At 47.8% G+C, this 12477-nt stretch overlaps 2 protein-coding genes across 2 annotated transcripts; both read left to right on the top strand.

Moving 5' to 3' along the window:
- Nucleotides 1–8365: 8365 nt before the first annotated feature.
- C8R40DRAFT_1078943 (uncharacterized protein) lies at nt 8366–10752 on the top strand. The gene has a single exon (XM_046227024.1). The coding sequence runs from the start codon at nt 8587–8589 to the stop codon at nt 10300–10302; it is 1716 nt and encodes a 571-aa protein (XP_046092692.1). The 5' UTR covers nt 8366–8586; the 3' UTR covers nt 10303–10752.
- Nucleotides 10753–10780: 28 nt separating this feature from the next.
- C8R40DRAFT_53572 (uncharacterized protein) lies at nt 10781–11374 on the top strand. The gene is made up of 4 exons (XM_046235373.1): nt 10781–10955; nt 11008–11112; nt 11187–11287; nt 11339–11374. Exons 1-3 carry the CDS (start codon nt 10827–10829, stop codon nt 11265–11267), a joined length of 315 nt encoding a protein of 104 aa, XP_046092691.1. The 5' UTR covers nt 10781–10826; the 3' UTR covers nt 11268–11287; nt 11339–11374.
- The last annotated feature ends 1103 nt before the right edge of the window (nt 11375–12477 follow it).

Genomic DNA, 12477 nt, shown 5'->3' with positions numbered 1-12477 from the left:
TTGCCGAAATCTTCCTTGGTGCATTTGGATGTGCTGCATAAAATTCGTTAATGGCTTCGTCACTGGATCCTACCACATTTTCCTCATTTTCCCAGGTGTCATGGCCCTCGTCGTAGCCTTTCCACCGGACTAAGTACTGCAGCTTTTTCCACCGTCCATGTATTCTGCTGTCCAGGATCCTGTCCACATCGTAAAATTCTTCACCATCAATGACCTCCGGCTCCGGCGGAGCTGGCAGTATTCTGTTGACTTCGTTTCCTTTCCATGGTGCCAAGCGCTTGACATTAATGTTGTCATGGATCTTCATCCATGTAGGAAGTGCAAGCCGGTAAGTGTGTGCCCCTGTCTTCTCAATAACTTCGAAAGGTCCTAGTCGGCGGCTTCCCAGCTTCTCACTTTTGCGTCGAATTTTTAGGTTATTGACTGAGAGCCATACGGGCTGTCCAACTTCAAAGCTAGGTTGGTTAGGGTGTTCTGCGATTGTATCTGCGATCCGTTGTTTGCTCATACGTAGTGCGGCTTCTGCATCTTCCCGAGCATGGCGGAGTGCATCTAGCCGATCTGTGATCGAAGGGTATTCCTTCCAGGATCCTATGGGGATGGAGAATTCTGGGGTATAACCGTAGAGCACTTCAAATGGTGCTTTGTCGTGGGCAAAATGTACTCGAGAGTTAATAACGAATTCGGCAGTAGGAAGAAGATGGTCCCAGTCATCCTGACGCCGGCTAACATACATCCGGATGTATCTTTCGATTTCTTGGTTAGCTCGTTCAGTCTGGCCATTTGTTTCAGGGTGGTATGACGTTGTCAGGGCAGATTCAATACCCAACCGTTTTAGCAAGGCCTTCATGATGTCGGCAGCAAATTGTGGTCCTCGATCAGAGATAAATCGTCTGGGCAGTCCATGAAGTCGGAAGATTTCTTTATAATAGAAGTCGGCAACTCCTTCGGCAGTCAGTTCGGTTGTAGTGGGGAAGCAGTGAATCATTTTGGAGTAATGGTCTGTGAAGGTGATTGCCGCATTGTGTCCATCTTGTGTCATCGGTAGTTCTCCAATGAGGTCCACGCCGATGTCCTGCCATGGTCCTCCTGGTACAGGCAGAGGCTCTAGAGATGATTGTGGCTGCGGCCTTACACGTCTTCGTTGACAGTTGTCACATCCTTCCACATACTTATCAACAAATGATCGAACCGTAGGCCACCAAAACTGTCGGCTAACTAACTCTAGGGTGCGGTGCTTTCCTGGGTGACCAGCTGTGAGTGCGTCATGACACTGTGCTACGACATCCCGGCGTAGTTGAGGATCAGGTGGGACATACACCCGGCCTTTGTAATAGACAATTCCTTCCTTCTCTTCCCATTCGGCTAGACCATTCACAAGTTTGTGGGGTCCATGTGTCTTCAATCTACGTAGTCCTTCAAGAACCTCCGATTCTCGCTCACTTGCCTTCCGAATGCACTCCTCAAGGGGGTTTTGGAACAAGACGGCTGTAGCAGCTCGGAGGAAGTGTTCTGGCCGTAAAACTATTTGTTGTTGGTTGTCATCAGCATCCATAACCTCGAGTTGAGAGACTCGGGAGAGAGCGTCAGCTTGTGCATTTGCTTTACCAGCCCTATGTGTAAGAGTAAAGTCAAACCGCGAGAGCCACAGGGCCCATCTTGCTTGTCGCCGGCTTAGATCCTGTGCAGTTCGCCAGTATTCCAGGTTTCGATGGTCAATAGCGTGATCCCAGGGTTTGTGTTCAGGTAGTCGTTCGGATTCTTTCTCGGAAAATACTTTCGCATAACGCCAATATGGCTCAGGCACCATCTCTTCAAATGTTTTCTGGGGCTTATCTTTATTTGCTGCTTCGGCAAGCTGTTGGGAATAGGTGTACCCGGCAGCACACCATAGCTCTTCTGTTACCTCTTGGATAAACCCAGCACAGAGCCAAGCACGACGTCGTTTGCGATTTCCAGTCAGGCGATACAGTGGACTTCCTGATTCCTCAAAGACTAGCTCATCTTCCAAGGATGTGCCAGTTTCAGCTGTCTCCGGACCCAGTTCAGTTCTTGGAACAGTGTGAGGGAGGCCATTTGATTCTGCTCTGTTAGGTTCTAGGATTTGTTCTGTATTTCCTCCCACATTGGGTTCTTTGGGCTCTGGGATCTCCTCGATAGCTACATGATGCTGAACCTTTGGCTTTGCAGGGATCTGGATCTGCCCATCACGCCAGTTGATGTCAGGGTTGACCTTACGTAACCAAGGGAGCCCTAAAATTACGTCTTCAGATCCAATGTTTGTAACTAGGAATTCTAAGATCTGGGGTTGATTTCGGTCCACCCTGGCCAGAAGTCGAGCAGAATGAGTGATCCGCCCTGCTAAATTAGCGGTTCCATCAATATTGTAGAGTTCAATGGGGCGGGGTAGGGATCGAACGTAGATATGATGCTTGTTAACAAATTTTTGGTGTAGAAAGAGACCAGTGGCACCGGAATCAATCATAGCTGCACTTGTTGTACTCCGGAATCGTCCTTTAAGCTCTATGGGCACACGGAAATGGGATATATCATTGAATTCTAGTGCGCTAATAGTACAGGAGGTGATAGAGGCATATACAGACGATGGAGATCTTGAGTACGACTTGGGGAACGACGCTGCAGCGGTGGCGGGTTCCCAATTTAAAAATTCTTGTGTAATTCGGCAATTTGCCCAGCAAGAACTTGCTGGTTGGCTGCAAGTTCCTTTAGTAGCGCGGCAAGATCTGGTGTAGCAGCAATGATGGTACCCGGAGCGGCAGACTGAGTTGTATCCGGAATGCTGGTAGCACTAATGGTAGTAGCCTTCCTTCCAGGGAGTCCTAAGAACTTACGACGGCACACAGCCTCTATATGGCCATTGAGGCCACAGTGTCGACAGATGTCCCGTTCATGGTGGCCATCGGCCTTGCGATGTTCCTTAGATCCACATCCATAGCATCGTCCTATCATGAAGCAACGAAAGGCATCAGGAGATCGAGTGGTGGTGGCATCAATGTCCATAGCATTTGGGTCTCGAGTAGGCGCAGTGAATGGGGTCGCAACAGTGGTGGGTCTAAAGTTGGTCAGGATTCCATCATCGACCAGTTTCTTTCCTTGCTCCCATGCTCGAGTAATTTGTCGGTTGTCTACGTCGATGGCTGCTTCAATCAGTTCCTGAAGGGAGCCAGTGGGACGGGTTGTGAATACAAGACCATCTTTTACTCGATCTGCAAGGTGATCGTAGAACCGGTCTCGCAAGTCTTTGTCTGAGTAGCCAGTGCGGTCTGCATACTGTTGGAAGGTAGAGGCATAGGTTCCCACCATGGTCCTATTCTGGTAGAGCCATTTAAGGAGCTGCTTGGCATTGGCCAAGGCATCTGTGGTCTCAAAACGTGTTTTGAAAGCTGTAACAAATTCTTCCCATGTATCGTATGGGAAAGGTACTCCTGAGCCAGTTATACTTGATCTATTAATTGTTTCGGAGATAGGAGTGGCCCAGATAGCTGCATCCCCCTCAAGGTATGTAATGGCGGATGTGATTTTCTTTTTACGATCCGTGGAGAGAGCAGGGATGGAGTTGGCCCACAGCTCAAAGGCAGCTAGGAAGCGCCGGGCATCTTCTCCTTGCTTTCCATTGTAGTTCTGTGGCTTGCCAACACTTTTGGTAGTGCTGAGGCCACTTACTAGCTCAGAGACCACGTCTTGGAGCTTAGCCTGGTTTTTCGTAAGCTCTGTAATAGCGTCTTGAACGTCCTGTGCTGAGGACATGTCTTCTTCAGGGATTGATTGTATTTCGATATCGGGGTCGGCTGTGGTCTCAGTGACAGCAGGAGCTAATGGTTCCGCAGATGTTAGCGGAGGTGCAGGAGTGGAAGTAGTAGGAGTACTGATTCGTCCTACCCTGGCAGGTGGTGCTGGTCTGTGGATGGGTTGGTAACGGTCGGTCGGACTTGCGTCAAATGTGTTCTCGTATCGATTAGGGCACGGTTGTCTGGAGCAGGGTTCCCACTCTTCTTCTTCAGCGTCCCAGTAGCAAGTGGTGTTAGTTACAGTATCAAGCGCGTGAAAGTGGTTGGAGCAATCAACGTTGACTCCGAAGGTAGACGTGGTGGGTGCCTTGTAGGATCAGCTCACCAAGCTGATGGTACGAGTAGAAGATCTCGACCTAATGTCGCGACGAGGCAGGAAGCAGGAGGCGAGAGGTCCAGATATGCCTAGGAGCAACAGTGGCAGAGCGAAGAGGCACAGAAACAAGCACAAAGCACAGATGAAAGAAATAATGATCTCGAACAACAGTGGGATAGCGTCAAAGGCCAATCACACCAGCAATCAAAAGGGAATCTAGTTGCCCAATGACCAAGTTAGATAGGTAGTATCTAAAAGGATACAAGTACTTGCCTAGTTGCCCAATGACCAAGAGGTCGAGATGGGGAACTAGGGCCTGTCTACTGTCCTTTATATACTACTCTTGTCTACTGAGTAAGCAATTGTAAATAACGATGCAATATAGAACAAGAGTGAGGAATCAATATATACGAGTAATAATGAGTCGATAATGAACCATAATGAACTAATCGATGAATAAGGATGAGTTGTATGGAAGTGTACGGAAACAAATGGAACTAATGGGATGATCGTGTGATGAAGTACAATAAACATGTGAAAACAGATTGATGGGAACACACCGCGCTGATGGCGCATCAAAGGGCGCATCATGAGACTTCATGACAGGCGATGTCATAATCAGCACTGTTAAGTGCGATATTGACTTCAGCACCAGAGGCGACGTTCCAGGTAAAGGTCTGTGTCAGAGACAGCAATCAAATAGATGCGTCAATGACAACAGTAGACCAGAGAGCGCTGCGAGCTTAGAGCTCAGCAAAGCATTCATCCGGGGCCCATAACCTGTTGAGCAGGCAAGGGGTGCATAGTGGGAACACTCTCCAGTACCATACCTGGTAGTAGAGCTTAGTGTCTCAGTGAGGCAATAAAAGTAAGAGAGAAGCGAGTTGGATTCCAGTACAGGATATGGCCTCTTTATATACATAACTGTATGACAGTATTACATAAGGAAGTACAGAGGAATCCGCATATAGTAAATGACTACATATGACTACATATGACATATCATAACACATGATCATATTAGTGGCATGTGAACAGCATAGCCGCGTTCAACAACAGGAACCACAACCAAGGACGGGAATGACCTAGTAGTGGCTGGGACGACGAAATGGTGACCCTTGAGGGGGTTCCTAGGAGGTCCAAGGAGGTCCCTAAGGCGTAGGGAGATTAGGTAAGAGTGCGGGACCGTATGATACTGCGTAGTAGGAGTTGTACTCACTAGAACGTCAATATAGGATCGAGTAGGTCGTAGATGTAAATGGGTCTTGAGGGTGTAAGCTCCCGAGAAGGTATATGCCCGGGAGGGTAGGTCCCTGGGGACTGGGCTTGAGGATGGATGTCCTCGAGTGATTGGAGCTGGTGACGGAGAAGCTATACGTAGTTCGACGTTACTTAGATCGAGGTCCCGAAGCTTATGAAGTAGCTAGGGAGCTCGGGGAGGTTTGGGGATGGGTAGCTCACCCAAGCGTTTAGGCATTGGGGAGCTTGGAGACTCACTCGGATGGCTTAGACTCAAAGTAAAAGTGTATATTTGATCGTATAGACGATCGGAGAGACAGTAGACAAGAGTAAAGAGAAACAGAGATGGAGAAACAGAGAGTAAAGAGAAATCCGTATGGTTAGCAGGTACAAAGGGACAGGGACTGGACCTATACAAAGGGTGTGTGTTCAAAATATACCAAGCTGGGGCTTGGGGACATGTCAGAGCTACTTAAATAGGTACAGGAAGTGAACAAGGGGACATCAGGGGCCATGAGGCATGTAATCGAGGTTAGTACCTTAATGGGGTAGGTGTAGGGGGGCTTCTTACGCGTGTCGGGGGGGGGTTTTTGGGGGTTGCTCGTGTCGAAAGGAAGATGGTACTGTCTTGGGGAGGTACGGAAGTGGATCAGTGCGGAGTGTGAGAGTGTATGGCTGATACTGGGGCTGTCTTGGTAGTCACCAGGGCATGAAGACAAAGGAGGGAGCTATGGCTAATGGTCAAGGCATGACACAAAGACAGGTAGATGTGCTCCTTTCTTGTCAAGGCGACATGTGAAATGGTAAGTGAACTGCAATCGGAATCAGAATCCAGGTAATGTTCAATCCAGGCTCAACTTGCTAATACCTCCCACAGACCATAAAGAGTGAAGCTTTCAACTTACAGTGTCTGGCTCTTCATCGCTGTTTGCACGTTTTTGTGCATCTTTTAGAAGATCTTGAATCAGCTCTTCCTGTAATATCCATAGTAAGTATCACCAGATGTTGAGTACAGAGTTTAGAATGCGAGAACTGAACTGGAATGTTTGAGATGAGAAATGAAGAAACACATACCTTTCCAGGTTTCACTGATAAGGTTGCAATAATCATAAGCCTTCCGGAAGGTGTTCTATCAAAAAGCGGGAAAATTTAAATTCATATGCCAACATATTCGGATTTGGGGAAAGACGGATCGACAGCGCCACGAGTAATCGCGCAACAGACTTACGGAGGTGGGGCTAGAGACATGAGTTAGGTTTGGGGGTTTTCTTAAGAATAAAGGGTTTGCTATAGGACTTTTGACCTCATTTTATACCCTCAGGTTGAGGCCAGATCTGACTCGGGGTTATACTTCGAGTTACTAACAAGAAATTTCATACAGGCTTACCTATCCACGGCCATAAGCTGACACACCTGGCTTTCGTGTTAATGATTCCCATGAAACGGAGAATAGTAATGCTCCTATCTACTCCAGAACTTGAGCCTACGTCAGTTTGTCTTCAGATAATTGATAGCCTTGAGCTCTTGGCAGTTTTCAAGTTTTCAATTCAAAAGGTCCAGTTGCTCCAACTATGGTCAAAAGTTGGCAGTGAAAGGGAGAGAGACATAGCAAGGCGCTTATTTCAGCGTCTAACATTACAGTTTTTTGTTCTTTTCATCCATTATACCGTTATGCCAACTCAAACCGGGAACGAGTCAACGACCTCGACCAGAGCGCCATAACGCTCTCCTCAGGAAAGCTCAATCTTCGAGTGGTGTTATTCGTTGTGAAGATATGATACTATAGATCAAACGGAGCTATATGAATAGTCTCAATTTTTACCAGTGACCCATGGTCAAATATTCAGAATGGCTTCCTGGCCCCGACCTCAAATTAGCAACACTTCTCTCTGTCTTTACAATCTATCAGCCGCGATGCACCTGTTTGTTTCACACAGGTTATCGTGCGGCTGTTATCAAGTCAACATGCGCTCGAGAACTTCCCAAAGCTCGTAATCTTATAAGCATGGTCATATCTGATTTTGTGATGGTGTTGATACACCGATCACAGCAGTCTTGGATTTGATCATTCGTGGGACACATAAAGCACAATGTGTGCCCCAGGTGGTTCCTCAATGGGACCGTGTCAGTTATCTTTCTTTTCCTTTCCAAATCCAAGACATGCCAAATGCCCATGCGGGCTGTCGTCTCTAGCGCAGCCGTATGCCTCGCAGTGGAATCATCACCTTGTTCGTTGATATTCCCCGGATCTCTATTGGAACATGGAAGTTTGTGGAACCGGGGATGTGTCAGAAACTCCGCTTCTTCAACCACAATACTATGGTGAGTCTACATTTTCTGAACTTTGCCTACTACAGTTTTTTTGTTATTGAACATGATTCCACGCACTGTTTTCGGCAGTAAGTAATCACCTGCCTTCCCATGTAGCTATCGCTTTCCTATCCCTACCTACAGTGCCTCAAATCAATGATAAATTGAAGGTGGCAAGGTGTGTCTCCATGTCATTTCATTCTATTTTGCATCCTGTTATCAATGAGATCTATGGATGATTGAATTTCTGTCCTCATCGTGACGTTGTCGTTCCCGTTACTGAGCCGATTCCAGCGGCTTGAAACTGTCTATTCTGCCAAATTGTGCCAATTCACAAACGCTCGAGATGAACACTACATTGGTACTACATTACATTGTCTTTCCTATCACAAGCTGGCCCCATCACGATGGTTGTATGAAGATTGTACAAGACCTATATGCTTTGTTCCAAGCATATTCTCGAGTTGTGATTAAATCAAGGCATGAGCTTGTCTTCCATCAGACTACGTCGCCTACAACAATCCTGATAAATGAGTGCAAAAGTACAGTATCTTGTAGGTGGGACCCACAAAGACACACAATTCGATCTAACATGAGGCCCCAGGAAATGTATCGATCGTGCCCTAATTGGTGCAATCGGGCGACATGAGGCAGAATTTGACGCAAATTCTGGTTTGAACCTTCCTATTTGAGTAAAGTCCTTGTACTTTTCTGAATAACGCGGACAGGGCGGCGATGTGTTAATCGGGCCAAAGCGCGCGCCAAAGGTTCGCCTCGAGGTTAAACATGTCGATCACAGCTGCATATAAGAGAGAACCATGTTCATTCCCTATTTATCGCGGAGGCCCTCAGTTTTTTACTCTCTTTTGTTGCTTTCCTACACTGATGTGAGGTCTTCTTAAACTGAATAGCATGGAATTAACGTGCTTCGACATCAGTTCTCTTTCCAGGATAGGATCCCTCTCGCACAGTAATAGTAGCGTCACTCTGACACTCAACCCTCAATTTGAACCCCCCTTCTTAAAGGACAACCACAGCTTTTCCATGCATTCACGGAACCCTCATAATCTTCGGTCGGTTCACGCGATTGATTTGTCTTCAGCACGACTTGGGATTCATCGTCTTCCGAACGAAATACTTTCCTACATTTTCGTGAACGCGATTCAGGTCTGCGATTTTGACGACCCATCTGAAGCAGCATATTTTCCTTTGACTATCTCACATACATGCTCGCGCTGGCGCAAGGTGTCCATCTCAACAGGCTCGCTCTGGACATCTATCAGATTGTGCCTCCCTTATTCATTGAATCAGCTTACCTATCTACGCACCTGGCTGTCTCGATCGAGATCATACCCCCTTGACATACTTCTCGATTTCCGAGACGAAGAATGGGATTGGGAGGAAGAAGACCACCTCTTTACTCACGACGCGGCGAAAGAAATCATCTCCGTCATCCTTCCGCATTCCAAGCGATGGCGACACATCGAATTCTTCACTGATACCTGGGCGCCAATCCACGCGTTTCTGGACCTGACACGGGACATCGACGATCTACCCGTGTTGAAGAGCGTGGCATTGTCTAGATGTAACGCGTATTTTGCCAGAAAAGGAGAATGTTTCAAGCCTGTGGAGTTGAAAGAGCCTATTCCACTGTTTACTGGTGGGCGTCTACCAGCGCTACGGGACTTGGCATTGGTGGGAGTACATGTAGATTGGAGACAGTCCGTAATGGTGAATCTTCTCGAGCTGGAGCTCAAATTTCACGCGTACGACGTCTTGCCTACATTGGGGGAGTTCACGAACATTCTCATCTCGTGTCCAGAGTTGGAACGGCTATCGATAGTGGGATGGGGTCCAAGGCTGGATGCAACCTTCACCGACACAAGACGTGTCATATCCATGGCAAAACTCACGCGCTTGATTTTTGGATTCGTGGATGTAGAGTATGCAGTCATGCTGCTCTCCTTGTTCCATCTGCCGTCTCTTTACGAACTCGACCTCGAGGACGTCGCGGCAATTGTGGATCCTATTGGCTCATCAGATGCCAGTACCCTCCTCACCCTGTTAGAAGTCTCTTCGACTGAACTCGATGCTGAAACCTGCTTCTTTCCTTTGCAACAAGTTGACTACCTTGGTTTACGCAGCATTCGTTCTAGCGAGGCAGTTTTTACTCAGTTTTTGCGCCGCTTCAGCAGCCTGGAAAAAATCAACCTGTCTGATGCAGATTCAGCGTTATTGACTGCCCTAGGGCCGCAACAGTTCTCTCCTGAACCAAAAGCCGGAATATCAAGTAAACTTCGGGATCGTAGGCCTTCCTTTGCATCTTCATTGTCAACTAGTTTGGCGCCATGCCCGCAGCTTGTAGACTTGACATGTCGCCGTGTCGATATGAGCGTCTTGTCTTCTGTTATATCGGCCCGGGCGAAAGCTGGTTCGGGTGTGCGGCCTTTACAGTCGGTCCAACTTGAGCTGGACAATTTTGAGTCTACCTGTTATGACTCGGACGATGGTAGTAGCATTGCAAGTGGTTTGAGTGACGAAGATCGCACCTCTCTTCTCAAAATCGGCGTCGACTTTAGATTGATGACCTCGGGTCTTGCGCATGAGCTGTTGCATGAACCCTTGTAAATATACCAAGTTGTGATCAAGTATCGCTGTTCCGTTATGTAGTGAATGTGTATTGTACACCATGCACTCATTTGCATCTTGACCAAATCTGAAACTTCCAGGCAGGGAAATTGTTCTTACAATGTCCCTCGTAGTATTACAGCCAGTACAATGGTGCATACATTTATTCCTTCGCCCGATGCGATATCAACCATTCAAGTACCATCTTTATCCATCTCTTCATGACCTCTGACTACATACTGAATCCGCTTCCGAATTATGGTCCAAAATTCAGCTTTCGCCTACGATTTGGAGGTACCAATACGAGTGCTACTAGTACGTGGAGGGTGCAAATTCGCTCTCCCGCATGCGCGAAGAAGGAATTTGAGTAGACATTTATTTGTATTTTAGACGTTAGCTATTTTTTCCCAGCACTAAGTGGCAAGGTGCTAGTTCGTGTAATGAACTTATAGGGATGGAAGACCGGAACGAGGGCAAGCTCGTTCAACAAGTCAAACCGCTCTTGCAGCAAGGCCAAACAGATCATGAACAAAATACAGGGCATGATCAAAGGTGCTGATCTAGAGAATAAGATTTTTCAACGAGCACAAAACGATCAGAAGGCTCATAGGGCGAACCCGGAGGAGCAGAGACTCGCAGAGGCTTCGAAGGTGGTGAGTGAATTTTATTTCATCGACGAGGGGCACTCATATATATCTTCAACAGATGATCGAAGAAGTAGGAGGGACTATTGCATGGGCTCGAAACAAGCTTAATGCCTTCCTAAAGGCAAAGAAGGATCTTGGTCCGCTACTCGATGCGCGCTTGGACGCAAGTTTCACGGTCATGTTTCCTATGTTTCGATAATCTAAGCCTTACCGCAGAACCACTCACTCAAATCGTAGCCGGCGTCGGAATGCTACTTGCTGGTGTTCTCAACCTCCTCGGAAGTCTCCTCAGTGGCCTCGGTTTGGATTCGTTGTTGAAGGGTATTTTTGCTGCGACTGTGAGTTGGTTCCTTGAACCACTCGATCAAAACTGACGTGCGATTCAACAGGGTGTCGATAAGATATACCAGGAATTAGGTCTCGGGAAATTGTACGGCTGAAGTGATATGTTGCCAGTGTTAGCGTATAGCTTAGCTCAGTTGATATCAGAACAACTGAGATTGTGTATGTACCTGTTAGCGTATAGCTTAGCTACAATGTAGTTAGTATAGGTACAACCGAATATACTTTGCGAGCTCACCTCAGTTGATATCAGAACAACTGAGGGAGCTCGTGTATCTCTGCGGAGCGTGATATGGTAGGTACTGTACGGCGTATACGTGTACGGTGCTTGTGTAGTCATGGATGGTTAGGTTCAGTACGTACGTACGGAGTTGTTCCAACACCCCCCCTACTCCGTACGATCGAGTCCAAGCATTGACACCAATTTTGAGTGGACCGTACCATGGAGCGCTTTAGTGAACAAGTCTGCGACGTTCTCCCCTGATCGGATTCGCTGGACCCGCACCTCCCCGCTGGCGACCTTCTCCCTGATATAGTGGTGCCGCATCTCGATGTGCTTGACTAAAGCATGTCTCTTCGAGTTCTCTGTAAGGCAGACAGAGCCGAAGTTATCTCCCAACATTTCTATGGCTCCCTCCTGCGGCAGGTCGACTTCCGCTAGGAAGGACGAGAGCCATACCGCCTGCTGTGTGGCACGAGACAGCCCGATGTACTCCGACTCTGTGGTAGAGAGAGCCACAGTTGCCTGTCGTTTGGAACACCAGGAGACCGGGGCGCCCGCCATGAAGAAGACGTATCCTGAGGTGGACCTGTATGTATCTCGGCATCCAGCATGGTCCGAGTCGACGTACGCGTAGGGCTTCAGACCCGCCCCGGGTGGTGGAGTTGGTATTGTCGGTGCACGGTATGTGATTGAGTAATGCAGGGTCTGTAGGATGTAGCCGGCGGCCCACTCGATACATTCCCAATGTTGTCGTCCGGGGTTCAGTTGGTATCTTGCTAGTAAGCTTGCCGTAAACGCGAGGTCCGGTCGCGTACATACTTGTCCCCACATGATACATCCGACGACGGAGCGGTAGGGCCTGTCTTTCATGAACTCAGCCTCTTCAGTGGTGAGTGGGGATGGCGATTCGGAGAGTTTAACGTTGGGAGGGAGTGGCGTATTCCTGCGTCGTACGTGGTGCAG

The sequence above is a fragment of the Lentinula edodes genome (genome assembly GCF_021015755.1).
Source record: "Lentinula edodes strain Le(Bin) 0899 ss11 chromosome Unknown C8R40scaffold_1, whole genome shotgun sequence".
Taxonomy (NCBI): domain Eukaryota; kingdom Fungi; phylum Basidiomycota; class Agaricomycetes; order Agaricales; family Omphalotaceae; genus Lentinula; species Lentinula edodes.
Note: the sequence above shows the minus strand (reverse complement) of the source record. Positions and strands in the feature narration are given on the sequence as shown.